At 36.4% G+C, this 14,068-nt stretch overlaps 2 protein-coding genes across 4 annotated transcripts in view; one reads left to right on the top strand and one right to left on the bottom strand.

The window, feature by feature from the left end:
- Nucleotides 1–14,068, bottom strand: part of LOC113643904 (macrophage mannose receptor 1-like) — a 146,000-nt gene that overhangs the window by 75,684 nt on the left and 56,248 nt on the right. The window lies entirely within an intron of this gene.
- LOC113643902 (C-type mannose receptor 2-like) overlaps nucleotides 1,886–14,068 on the top strand; it is an 84,715-nt gene continuing 72,532 nt past the window's right edge. For 2 of the 3 annotated variants that reach the window (XM_047815926.1, XM_047815924.1), the window contains exons 1-3: nucleotides 1,886–2,348; nucleotides 2,460–2,798; nucleotides 3,132–3,224. In XM_047815926.1, coding sequence (XP_047671882.1) covers nucleotides 1,955–2,348; nucleotides 2,460–2,798; nucleotides 3,132–3,224 — 826 coding nt within the window. In that variant the 5' untranslated portion in view covers nucleotides 1,886–1,954. Of the gene's footprint in view, nucleotides 2,349–2,459; nucleotides 2,799–3,131; nucleotides 3,225–3,393; nucleotides 3,990–14,068 lie in introns of those variants that run through there. The other variant, XM_047815925.1, reaches the window with a different exon arrangement.

Here is a 14,068-nt window from a genome sequence, read left to right as displayed (position 1 = left end):
TTATTGGCACATGGCTATTCAACACTTAAGTAACCTGATGAACTCCTTCATTTTCTTTCTGTGCTAAAATCTGAGGAGAATCTTGGCAGAATTTGGTTTTATTGAAATAAGGACCCTGGAGTCTGTGTGAATGTTAAAGTAAGATGGAAATCAGTCTGCATCACATGTCAGAGTCTTTCCAGGGTTAAGATAACAGATGAAGTATCCCCCTAAGGTTTTAGAGAGTTGTGTACAAGCAGTGAAGATCTAAAACAGAGCTACTGAAGAAACAGCAGCCTTCAGATTTTTATATTACAGGTATGATTTAATGTTCTTATTGTTAGAATTCACAGAAACAACACTTATGTAGCACATTGAGTTTAAGTTTGGTAATAAACCAATTATAAGTAATTAAGATGTTGCATATTTATTAATATTTATTGGTTAATTAATGAAGAACTATTGTAGAATGTTAAATAATATTTAAATATAAGAAATGTATTATTTATTTTTCCGACTTTCAATTGGTACCAAATTTTCACTATGATGTCTGTTTAGTTGTCTTAATGGATGTGATGATAAACATTACTTAGAACATATTACATGAACATACTTTTATTAACAAGCAGTTTTGTAAATGTTATTTTATAGAGGTATTAATAAGAATACATGTGATGCAGTGTCTATGGTGTTCAGTGTTGTCCACTTTAAAACGTGACGTTTTACATGTAAAATGTTTCTTTAATTTAGACTGAAACACGTGAACAAAGACCAGGTCTATGGAAAATGAGCACAGACTAAACAAACATGGAATAAACATTAACATGGCATGGATCAGCCAATGGACAATAAACATTAGACCAAGTCCAAGTGCTTTACAGATTAAATACTAGTGCTTCAGTGTCCAGAGACATGGTTCAGGTGTTTGTGATGATGTGACTTGGTGTGTGGTGTGAATGTGTGCAGTGGTTGATGTGTGCTGTAATCCCTCACTGCTTTTGGCCCTAACCTGACACCTGATGATGATGTAAACTTGATAATAATCATTTACAAAGGTGCACAAATAAATCACTTGCTATTTGATACTTACATATTTTTATTTAAGATTGAGATTTTGTTTCCATCAGCTAGCTGTCCATTATGAAGCTGAATCTGTTTCTTCTTCTGCTTCTCACTGGTGAGATTATTTTTATAAACCACTAATGGCATAATGTATGAGATTATTATCAGGGTTTCAAATGATCGTTTTCACTCAACAGCCAATTTGAATACTAAAGGTTTAAGTTACCGTCTATAACTTCTACTAACCTTAGAAAAAAAATCATCCTTCCATCTCCTCTTCTTCTTTCATCCTCATCCTTTTACGTGGGCAAATCAGTACAAGTACAAAGAACATCAAACAAAACAACAAGACAAACTTGTGGACTAAAAGATGTACAATATGGTCTGCTAAAATTGTCAGATGTGTCAAAATAAGTCTTTTCTGTTAACCAAACGTTTTAACCCCATGTAAGTATCACCTCATTATTTTGTATTTAACATGAAGTTCCCCAAGAAATGAATGAGTGAATATAATTCATGAAAAGTAAGCCGACAAATTGACTAGTGATTTGAACGCATGCTACAGCTGATTTTTACCTGGTGTTAATTTCAAACCCTGTTAATAATTAATATCACACAAATTATTATTATATGTATAAATATTATAGATTTAAATATTATTATAATTTTACAAACATGTGGTTTTTCCATTTTTTTAAAAGAATTTAATGAGAATTAAACAAGTCAATATAAACATATATCAAAGAGTTAAGTATATACCTGTCATTATTTCATCAGTTAATAAATAAATAAGTTAACAAATAAATAAATTGTAATTATATTTAATTTTATTTTTTAATTTTATTATATCTAATTATTTTATCAGTAGTCAGGTGTTCAGCAGTTAAAGTTTACTTTGTGTATAAAAAATAAAATGTCACCAACAGGACTAGTCCCAGTTGCTATCCTGCGAACCGTCCTTCACAAATATGACCTGATAATGACAGGGGTGACATGGCCTGTTGCAGAGAATTACTGCAGGGTGACTTACAATGATCTGGCAACAGTCGTAAGTGATACCGATTGGCTAAGATTGAAGAAAGAAACAGCAGACAAAAATCTGGCAACATATGCCTGGGTCGGATTATACAATGATGTCAATAGCTGGCGCTGGTCCTTAAACGACCTCCCACTGAAGTATGGCACTTATACCTGCTGGTACTCTGGAGAGCCTAATAATCTGGGTGGAAACGAAGCATGTGGTGCCATAGGTGATACATGGTGGGATGCACCATGTACAGGACTAAGACCCTTCATCTGTTATAATGGTGAGTGAATATCATAATACTGGTTTTTCACATTTTTGGTTGTATTTTGGTGTCATGTTTCCTGTACAGACAGATGACTGAGACATGACCTTCTTTTTCTTTTCCCCACAGCTAATTTCAGTGGTGCTGCCCGGTTTATTGGCATCACTACACCTCTGTCCTGGCCTCAAGCTCAGGCTTACTGTAGAGAACATCACACAGATTTGGCCAGTGCTCTTAACAGTTCAGACCAAAACATGTTAGTGCAGGTGTGGAACATCCAGGGTGTTTCCTGGATTGGGCTCTACAGAGACACATGGAAGTGGTCAGATGGAACCATCGCTTCAAACCTACCATGGGCTTCTGGACAACCTGATAATGATTATGGCAATGCGAACTGTGCAGTGGTTAATAACGGAGTGTTCTATGATACACCCTGCAATGGCCTGTTTTCTTTTTTCTGTCATTCCAGTGAGTCTTGTGTTTTTTTGGCTTTTACTATTAATATACAGTTGATGGCAAATAAAATACTCAATTATTTTTTTTATTCAATACACTTATTTTAATTAATTCAAAAACCAACAATTAAATAAATAAATGCAAAATGTATTATTTATTTAATTCAGGAGTAACTGACAGTACAAGGAGAAGAATGTGGAGGAGGTTCAAATTAGACTTTTAGGAAAGGAAATTCAACTACTCTGTGTGTGTGTGTGTGTGTGTGTGTGTGTGTGTGTGTGTGTGTGTGTGTGTGTGTGTGTGTGTGTGTGTGTGTGTGTGTGTGTGTGTTTGTATATTCCACAGTTTACATGTGGAGTCAGACAGTGAGACTGCAGGTGAAGTCTGATGGCAGTGTGTTTGATCCTGCTGTTCAGTCGTCCATTTTAGAGCAGGTGAGTCTCAGGATGTCTCTGAAATTTGGAGAAAGTTTGTGTTTTAACATCAATGTTATCACTGCTCATCTGTTCATATTTCTGTCATTCACTCCTTTTATTAATTCCTCTTTTATGCGTTAAAATTTTTTTCTTTTTAATTTATATGAATAAATCCTAATTCTTATCTTCAGATGAAGCAGAAACTGAAAGAACATGGCATGTTGGAGAACACCACAGTGACCTGGAGGGTGCAGCCATATGGAAACATCTTCAAGAAGAAAAAAGATGACCTGTAACATCTAAATGTTCACCTTCAATTCCAGCAGATTGTAAACTGACTGAAACGTATTTAACCCTCAATATTTAAGCTTTAATCAGTAGGGGGCGGTAGAGGACAAAATTAACTAGAAGTAGAAGAACAAACATCTCATTTTATTGCCCTGTTTGTAACACAAGCACTTTGACGTCATCTTAAATTTAACATAAGTTTTAATGTTTTGTCAAATAATTATTATTTAATACGTTCAGCTTTTGCTGCAAGCTGCCACTGGACACAGTGATAAGGAGAAAATCAAAGAGGGTCTGTTCATATACTGGGTTTAATACATCAGTGTGTCGTAGTAAAGAATAAATCCTATATAGAAGAGAGAGAATGTAACAGAACCTGTAAATACACTGTGTGTACTTAGAACAGTCAGATATAATGACCTTGACACTATTACGGTCCTTTTATTCTTCTCTCTATTTAGATATATTTACTTATTTTGTTGTCTTCTATTCCTATATCTGTACTTATGGGCTATAGGGTTATACATTAATTAATTTCATCAATAAACAATTTAAAAATTTAACTTTTGTTTTTGCATCAATCATAGATTAACATTTATATTGATTCTTAAAACACATAATCTTCATCATCATCATCATCATCATCATCACTGCACTGCAAAACTGTCCTCATGTCATCAGCAAACAGAGTAATGGGTCTGAAATAATTACACTGACCACAAGTTGGCAGTAAAAGAATCATAAACACAGACATGCTGAAGTGGAGGAGCTACAGATCCAAACATTATAGATCATGAAGATCCTCCTACTTGTTCATCTGTTTGGGAAGCAGGTGTGTGTGTGTGTGTGTGTGTGTGTGTGTGTGTGTGTGTGTGTGTGTGTGTGTGTGTGTGTGTGTGTGTGTGTGTGTGTGTGTGTTTGTGTGTGTGTGTGTGTGTGTGTGTGTGTGTGTGTGTGTGTGTGTGTGTGTGTGTGTGTGTGTGTGTGTGTGGTTTTATGTAAAACTGTTTTTCCTATGAAAACAGAGCTCTTTGTTGTTATATTTGTAGACTGCAGCATGAAATCTGGTTTTAAACATTAATCAAACACTGATGGTATAATTTATTTTTTTACTTGGATTTAGAGAATTCTGATTTACATCGCCACTAATTCTGAGCTAATATCAGGGAAAACAGTATCATATGAACCAGACAGAGACGGTGACTGAACAGCAAAAATTTTACTGAGAAATACGGAGAACATTGATACAAAACAAAGGTGTAGTATTTGGTGTTGTCTATAAGCACCAATAGCGTAGAACAGATGTGAAGGTTGATGTGTTTATATTGGAAAAGAATTATGGAAGTTCCAGAAAACTAAATGTCACAGAGTGTCTGTGTTCAGGACATGTTCATTAGAACAGAACAGATAGAATTTCTAGGTGAAAGCAAAGAATACGATGATCATAAGAATTGGTCATAAACAAATGACATCACAAGGTCACAGCAGAGTGTGACAACAAATATTCAAAATATATAAACACCCTCATAGGTCCCAGCAGGACCAGGACACACTCTAAAGGAGCATCGAAGACAGTTTCACTGGTGCGTCTCAAAACCTCAACCTCATATGACAGCCATCTTGGTGGTCAAACCAAGTAAACAGCAGAACTTACTTCATCTTGTTGATTAGAACAGCTACATGAGTGTTATTACAGTTTTTTTCAGTCGCTAACAAGTGTTTGTCCAAACATATTTTCAAAACTCTAAACACAGTTAGCACAGCATCAGTCTTTTGTGGCACACATTTTCACATTCACACATTTCATGTCGTTTTCACACAATATGCAATCAGTGAACACATTTCCACAATGCTTACATTTTCTTAACAGACAAGCTATACCTCCCAACAAAAGTATGGATTGTTTTTGTATTTTGTATTCACAAATGTTAACACACAACATCCCACAATGGCAAAAACAATATTCCAAACCTTAGATACAGTATAAAAACCTCTGCTTCTGCAATGCTATCAGTTCAAAAACAATATATCTCAGCTGATAATAAACAAACAATTGAATAATGGACACACTGCTGATTTATGTTGGGTGAATTGGGCCAACCACAGCTGATTCCAGTCTGGCTTAGACTCAGTGGCAGGGGTTATTTTTTTCTATTACTATTAAATGAGGACTTTGACGAGTGATGTTTTTGGAACCAGAAACAGAAAAAGACAAACACTGTAATGTCTGGACGTGGAAGAGGAAGAGCAAGGGGCCCAGGGAGAAGACCAGCTCCAGTGAGTGATGCAGGGCCAGGGAGAGGTGCAGTGAGAGGTGCAGTGAGAGGTGTAGTGAGAGGTATAGTGAGAGGTGCAGGTGCAGGTGCAGGAAGCGGAGCAGGCCCAAGGAGAGGGCAATGTAGAGGTGTAAGAATGTGTGGTGGTGGCATTTCAAGGGCTGCAAGAACAGTAGTCAGTGATGAAATTCGTGCCACTATCATTGACCATGTAATCAACCACGGTCTCTCACTAAGAGAGGCTGGTGAAAGACTGCAACCCAATTTGAGGCGGTCAACGGTTGCCTACATTATTCGCATCTTTCAACAAACCAACAGGTAAGTATTGCATTTTACATGAATTGTTTATATTCTCACTTGACATGTCAATAAGGTCATGCAGTCATTTTTCCCCTCTAAAGAATGCAACATCTTTCACCCTCTGGGGGAAGAGGAAAGCTCCTCAATAATGATAAAGAGCTTGCCAATGTAGAAATGGTTGTTGCAAATAATGCAATAAAACTGCATGAAATTAAAACTAGAATTGTGGAGGACCATGAAATATTTGGCAATATAGAAAGCATCAGCCTCACAACCATTACAAGGACATTGTCCAAACACAGAGTGCGGATGAAGAAGCTCTACACTGTTCCCTTTGAGAGGAGCAGTGAGAGAGTCAAGGAGCTACAACAACAATATGTCCAGGTATAGTGTATATTCTATTCAATGTCCAGTTCTATAAGCTTTGCACTTTGCAAGTAGGTAACCCACACAGTAATAGGTTACAGAACAGTATGGTATACAGTAATGACATGATATACATAAACTTGGTTTCAGAGAGTTATGGAATTGAAGGCCAACCAGGCCCCTCATGAATTCAATTACATCGATGAGGCAGGATTCAATCTATCCAAAAGGTGTCGACATGGACGAAATGTAACTGAAAAAATGACCAGAGTTGATGTGCCAGGACAGAGAGAGGCAAACATTACCATGTGTGCAGCAATGGCAAGTGCAGGATTACTCCTTCACAGTCAGGTTGGACCCCATAATACCGAGCGCCTCCTTACCTTTCTCAAAGATCTCCACCATCGCCTGGTACCAGAGCAGGATCAGGAGGGTGAAAACATGAGGACCTTTGTAATTACCTTGGACTATGTTGCTTTCCATCATTCGCAAGCTATAACAGCATGGTTTGAAGTCCACCTAAGACTGGCAAGTCTCTTCTTTCCACCCTATTCACTTGGATGATATCAGATGTGATGTTGACGAAAACATGTGGCCTAACTCTGAAGATCGCAGGGATTAGATACATTAATTTTAACTTTTTAATTAACTTTAATCTTATCTGGGCTTTTTGCTGTTTTGTTTTTTGTTTTGTTCTTTGTTTTTCAGAATGCTCTTATATATGATATTTTGTTCACTGTAAGCAATACTGTAAAACTTTTTCTGTTCTATTATATTGTGTTTCTACTGTACCTCCTTTAGTAAACAGTAAAGAAAAAATAACTGATTTGCTTTTTACTGGAATGTGTTTGAATGTGAACATTACTGTACATGTGGACATACAGTTCCCAACTAAGACATTTTGTGTAAAAGGTGGATTCCATGTTACCTGAAACATAAAAGTTTATACAGTTTTTTTAATGGACCCCCTACAGTTCGCTTACAGTACGAATGCTGTTCATAGACTTTAGTTCAGCATTCAGTATAATCATCCCACTGCACCTGATTGAGAAGCTGAGCCTGCTGGGACTAAACACCTCCCTCTGCAACTGGATCCTGGACTTCCTGACTGGGAGACCTCAGTCAGTCCGGATCGGGCACAGCATTTCCTGTGTGCTCAGTCCACTGCTGTTCACCTTGCTGACTCACGACTGTGCAGCAATGCCCAGATCGAATCATATTATCAAGTTCTCCGATGCCACGATCGTGGTGGGTCTCATCAACAAGAATGACGAGTCAGCATACAGGGAGTAGGTGCAACTAACTGCCTGGTGTAGAGCCAACAACCTTTCTCTGAATGTGCGTAAAACTAAAGAGATTGTTGTGGACTTCCGGAGAGCACAGAGCGACCAATCTCAGCTGAACATTGACGGATCATCTATGGAGATCATCAAGAGCACCAAATTTCTTGGTTTTCATCTAGCGGAGAACCTCACCTGGTCACTCAACACCAGTGCCATCACCAAGATAGCCCAGCAGTGTCTCTACTTCCTATGAATGCTGAGAAAGGCACATCTCCCTCCCCCATCCTGACCATGTTCTATAGAGGGACCATTGAGAGCATCCTGAGCATCCTGCATCACTGTCTGGTTTGGGAACTGTACGATCTCGGATCACAAAACCCTGCAGCACTGTGGATGACCCCACACACCCCTCCCACACACTCTTCACCCTCCTGCCGTCTGGAATAAGGTACCAAAGTATTCGGGCCCTCACGACCGGACTGTGCAATAGTTTCTTCCCACAAGCCATCAGACTTCTCATAACTGAACTGAACTGTACTGAGCACATCATACACACACATCATCCGTATGAACTGCACAGATCCTCACAAAACACACATTGACACAACAAACTGTTTCCATGCTGCTTACAATCCATTAAACTGTTTCCATGCTGCTTACAGTAAATCAAACTGTTTACATGCTGTTTTGCACACTTTTCTGCTGTTTTGCACAAACTGTCCAACATTTTAGCCGTTTTTGCACATATTGTGCAATATCTCAGCCATTTTGCACTATACAATATTTCAGTCTTCTTTTGTTTTTTTTTTTTTGTTTGTTTTTTTTTTGCACAATTCTATATATTATCCCGAGGACCTGCTGCTAAGAAACTGTGTTGTTTGGACATTCAGTATTCACATACAGATTTTACACTGGTCGGTCAGCGCTGTCTCTGTTTACTGTTTATTGTCTTTTGTGTATTGTATTTTTTGTACTTTTTGTATTGTCTTGTAACGTTTTGTCTACACTGTCTTTTGTCCTGCACTCTCCTGTGTGTCTTGTTTGTCTTGTCCTGCACTGTTTGCACCAGGTTGCACAGTTGCACTTTATGTGGCTAAGACTACTTACATGTCCTTAGCCCTGTCTTTGTTTTATGTAGCACCTTGATCCTGGAGAAACGTTGTCTCAATTTGCTATGTACTGCAACAGTTATATATGGTTGAAATGACAATAAAAGCTTCTTGACTTGACTATATGCCTTGTTACCTAAATTTTCCATTATCTTTCAACTTATAGGCCCATTTCCAGGATGTTCTACACATTGACTCATCTCGTGCTGAGAGGGTTGATGTCTCTACCCATGCTTCTACATTTATTACTCAGCCTACTCAAACTCCTTCCTTCTTATCCTCACCCACAAGCAAGTTACTCAAGTTAATCAAGCTCCATGGTGAGTAAACAGAAGAACTCAAAATATTAAGCAATGTCTTGTTGACTTTATTATACAAGTGATTTTGATACAGTATTCTTTATTAAAGCGGATGCTCAGTAATGAGCCTTATTCCTGCATGTGTATGTGTTTTTATTCCTTAGTGTGTGCTGGTAACTCTTACATTTCCATATTTACGACTTTTACCAATGTTCTTCTGAGGCCTCCACAATCTATCTATTCATCTGTCTATCTATCCATCCATAATAGAACTAGCCTAATACCTTTGGTTAGTTCTATTAATATGAATATAGCTCTCCCAAGGTGCCCCACCAGATAATCCACTAAAAGGAAGGGATAGCTGTTGAATTATCAGAGCTGCTTAAACCTTCGCAAGTTGTTGCAAAGCCTCAGGGCACCATCTGGTTTTGGCACAACAACAATGGTGCTGGAACATGGGTTGGAAAACTCCTCAATTATGCCATCCCATTTTGGATGCTGCCAGGATTCCAGGGCCCTATACGGCTGATGCCTAATTACCATCCCTGTGGCATTTGATCTCATGATAACAGATACCCAGTAATCATGAAGCTGAATTCTTTCCTTCTTCTCTGTTGAACTGGTGAGAGACATAAATGTAGATGTGGTGTAGAAATGTTAATGTTTAAGCTTTAAATTAGTAGGAGGATCAGATTAGCCACCTCAAAAACAACTAGCATTTATATGATTGAGATGATTTATTTATTTATTTATTTGTTTGTTTGTTTAACATTCTGATTTTCCTGTGAACACTCAACAAAGTGATGATGGAAGGGAACATGTAAGGGAACATTCTATTTTGTATCCAGAATAGAATTAAGCTTATTCTGGTCTGCTACTATTGATTCAGTCTAGGTGATTAAGATGAATCCATAAGAACATCTTCTGACAGAAGTATTTAATCTAATATTAACAATACAGATATTTATGCTCACAGTTGTGAGACTCTGTGACATTTAGACCTGTGACTCTGAATGCTGGTCTTAGATTATATATTTTTCCTTATTCCTATGGTGTGAGCTCTGACCTCACACTATGTAAAACAAGAGCCTTTGTAGCTCCTTTGTCAATCCATCATTTCGAAATCATTATGATTAAGTTGCCTCTATATTTTTCATCTGGATTCCCAGTTTGTTCGGTTTTATCTCACTACCCAATAATGCAGCCTCCAAGTTACCAAGAAGAGACAGTGATGATTTTATAAAGCAGCCATGATCATATTGTACATGCTGAATGTTGGATCTGATTATTGGCACATGGCTAATTTCAATTTCATTAAGACACTGCTGTGTTCTGAATTGATCGACGTTCTGTAAATTTGTACTTAACAAGCCTAAACCATGTTATTATTATTATTATTATTATTATTATTATTATTATTATTATTATTATTATTATTATTCAAAAATATATATTTAGCTGTAATATAGTTTGTGTTCATTTTTTCTCATAAGGGAAAATTATTATTATTATATATTATTTATTATTTACTGACATTAAAAATGGTCAAAATGGTTTCAAAACAATCTCCTGGCTTTGAAATATACCAGCCTGTAATTGTGAATTAACTTTTGTGCCTCTAGAGTGAAAATAATTAAAAAATTCTGTTTTTTTTTTTACTAGAAAATAAGGCATTTTTTCATATTAATGAGGTTTATTATACCAAATATTACAACATTTTTTGCAAAATATATGTTAATATGTTTTAAACAAGTTAGAAAAAAAAGGTGAAAAAAAGGTTATCATATAAGCCAGTGTTACTCATTGCACGGCTCCTGCGGCTCGCCAAGCTTTAATATGCCAAGCTTTAATATGGCAGTAAATAATATGATAATATGATCATGTGGTTAAAATTTATTTTCCATTTAAATAACATTAAAAACAATCAGGGAAGCATAGAAAAACGAATGTGCTCTATTACAAATAATAATAATAATAATATTAGGCATAAAAATCCTTTTTTTTTTGGGAACATGTAACTAGGAACGTCATTGAAAAGAAAATAACATAACAGCCATTACCTCATCCATGGTTAAACCAACAACTAATAAAATACCATGTGAAAATTATGAACCCCACCACCACCCATCCTTGTTGGAGGACGCTGAACAGACAGAATAAAAAAAATAATACTTCAAAGTTCTTCTTCTGAAAGAACTTCTTTCTAATGCACAGAATTTCAGAACTAACTTTATCAACCCCTGACTGGGAGATCTGGCAGAACAAAAGTTGTATTCTATTTAATACTAAAAGATACAGCAATGCTATTGTCAATATACTGTCTGCCATAAAAAGACACAAAGGTTTTTTTTTATGTTTTATGTTTTTAATTCTTTTTTTTATTTATTTTTTATGTTTTTTATTTTTTTTTTAAATGTTTTATGTTAACCATAACTTAACCATATTTCACTTGGAAGAAGATAAATGCTTCCACACAGAACTCTTTTCATCTTTTCAAGATGTAGCCTATAGCCTACATCTTGCTGTCTGCATAAGACAGGGTAACTTAAACGTAACATATAACTCCCACAAGTGCATACAATTCGACACAACTACACAAGCATTGTTTATCCTTTTTAACCGAACGTTAACGTTACTCTGTCAACAGCCTATTGTCTACATTACCGAGCTAACAGAGCTACGTACTGTAAACAGAGCGAACATAAGAGCACCCGACTGCAGACGTCAATAATGCAGCGTAATGAAATAATCTCCCGATCAAACTCCGCTTCCCGAAAGTTATGAACTGCCTCTGGAACCCAGTTAAGGTACAAAAATCTATTCAACAAAAATAGTGATGCAGTGAAGTATTTTTTCGCTCAGTTGAGCCATCTCTGTTGCTGTGTGAGCAGCCTGTGTCAGTAACCTCTTTCACCCCCCACCCCCGACTCCTGAACGTCACTCACTCACTCATGAGGGCTGCACTGCGGTCTCATGAGAAAACGCAGCTTTTTGATATAAAGCTTTTTTGTTCCCGAATACAAATATTTTTTTAAGTATTTGTTCGAAATAAGTATTCGTAAAAAACACGCTATTTGTGCATTTCCGAATACCGTATTCGGGTTCGGCTCCACCCCTATATATATATATATATATATATATATATATATATATATATATATATATATATATATATATATATATATATATATATATATATATATATAGTTTGTGTTTCATGCTAGTTAACTGTTGTTTTCTGTTCAAATGGACTAAAAAATGGATCGATTTCTTATCAAACAATCCTGCGTACAAAATGAACAGCAACAAAGCAATGTGACAGTGACAAAAGAGGTAACTGATGGGGAGCATGCATCATCCGCAACTCGAGAGGAGGACGGAGATGTAGGTTGTGGAGAGTCCGCGCCTGCTAAAAAAAGAAAGGTGCGAGTCATACAAGATGAGCATAGAAAATTTCAAGAAAAGTGGACAGATGAATTATCATTAAGAGAAACCATCTTTTCTCAGTTACCAATTTGACAGGTGCATAATAAAGAATGATTTTTAAGTAATTATTTTATTACAATATTGTACATTGTATTTAAGCAGATAAGCTATTTAAGACTGAATAACTTTGCATACTTTGCAGTGAAAGTGGCTCTCCTATTGACTTTGTCCTATCAGTTTGGCTCACATGAAAAAAATAGTGAAGACCACTGATATAAGCACTCATAACAGACAAGGTCACGTTGACTTGGCGCTCCTAATTTGCATAGGAATTCAGACAAGGTCTGCAGGAGGGTTAAGTTATGCAATATCTACCCATTTTTTATAAGTTATAAACATTCATCTGGAATACCCTTTAAAGGTCAGAAACAGGTCAGAATTGTTACACTTTACAGTGGACTGTATTTTTTGTCATGAAAATGTATTCAAATAGCTTTGTCAAAGGGCTTTGTCTATGTTGGACTTGCATGTAAATCAGCCTCCGCAATGGAGGAACTACAAAAACAAAATGTGTCACTATTTAGGTTACAATTAAATGAAAATGTTCTTATATACTGTACTTTTGAATATTGCTATTGATTAAAACTTGGAAAATACAGGGATACAAAGTAGCAGCTCTGTGCTTTTTTTTTTTTTTTTTTTACTTTAATATCACCTCTGAACATTAAACCTACAAACTGTTGTCAGTCACAAGGAACAGTCACAACTGTTTCTGATATCAGATTGGAAATGTTTAATGCAGTGATCATGGTTGCACAGAACACTATATAGATCCATATGTGGGAGTGTCTGCAAGATGTAATGGCCAACATCTCTGTTCCTTACCTGAATGACATAGGTGTTCAGTAAATTCTTTTGTAGAGCATTTGCAATTAAATTACCTATATGTCTAAACATTTCTCATTCTTTAGCTCACCACCAGTCCTTCACAGTACCCTGCAATACTGTAGTGATGCTACTATTTCAGTCAATAACAGGATGAATTGCTAGTCACTGTTCATTAACAGGTGGCTGATATGGAGCTGCTGAGGTATTTTTGTAGATATATAACTGAGTGTGACTTTGCTAGACATTGTAGGTTTAGTTTCTGACCTTGGAAACTGGTGGAGGAACAAATCATCTTTGAGGAGCATGTATTGTGGCTGCACTAAAAAGAATAACGCCTATTAACTTGTCAATTTGGGCATCATCTTAGAAAGAGTTCAAGTTTTTCTTTTGGATTTGTTTACACTCCCTTTCTATGTTAATTAGTTGTTTTTTTCCCTATATTTGCATGTAAAATATTTGCTCTCCTTCCTGGCATTTCAAGGCTGCCAAGATTGGTTTTATTGTTATTCTTAATTCCATTTCTTTTTATGCTTGAATACCAGACAGACATTTCACAGTAAAAAGCATTTCACTGCTGTCATTTGGAATACATACATGTTCAACAAGCCTTCAGACTGCAGTATACAAATAA

Source organism: Tachysurus fulvidraco, chromosome 7, assembly GCF_022655615.1.
Source record: "Tachysurus fulvidraco isolate hzauxx_2018 chromosome 7, HZAU_PFXX_2.0, whole genome shotgun sequence".
NCBI lineage: Eukaryota > Metazoa > Chordata > Actinopteri > Siluriformes > Bagridae > Tachysurus > Tachysurus fulvidraco.
This window is presented reverse-complemented; position numbering and strand designations above follow the sequence as displayed.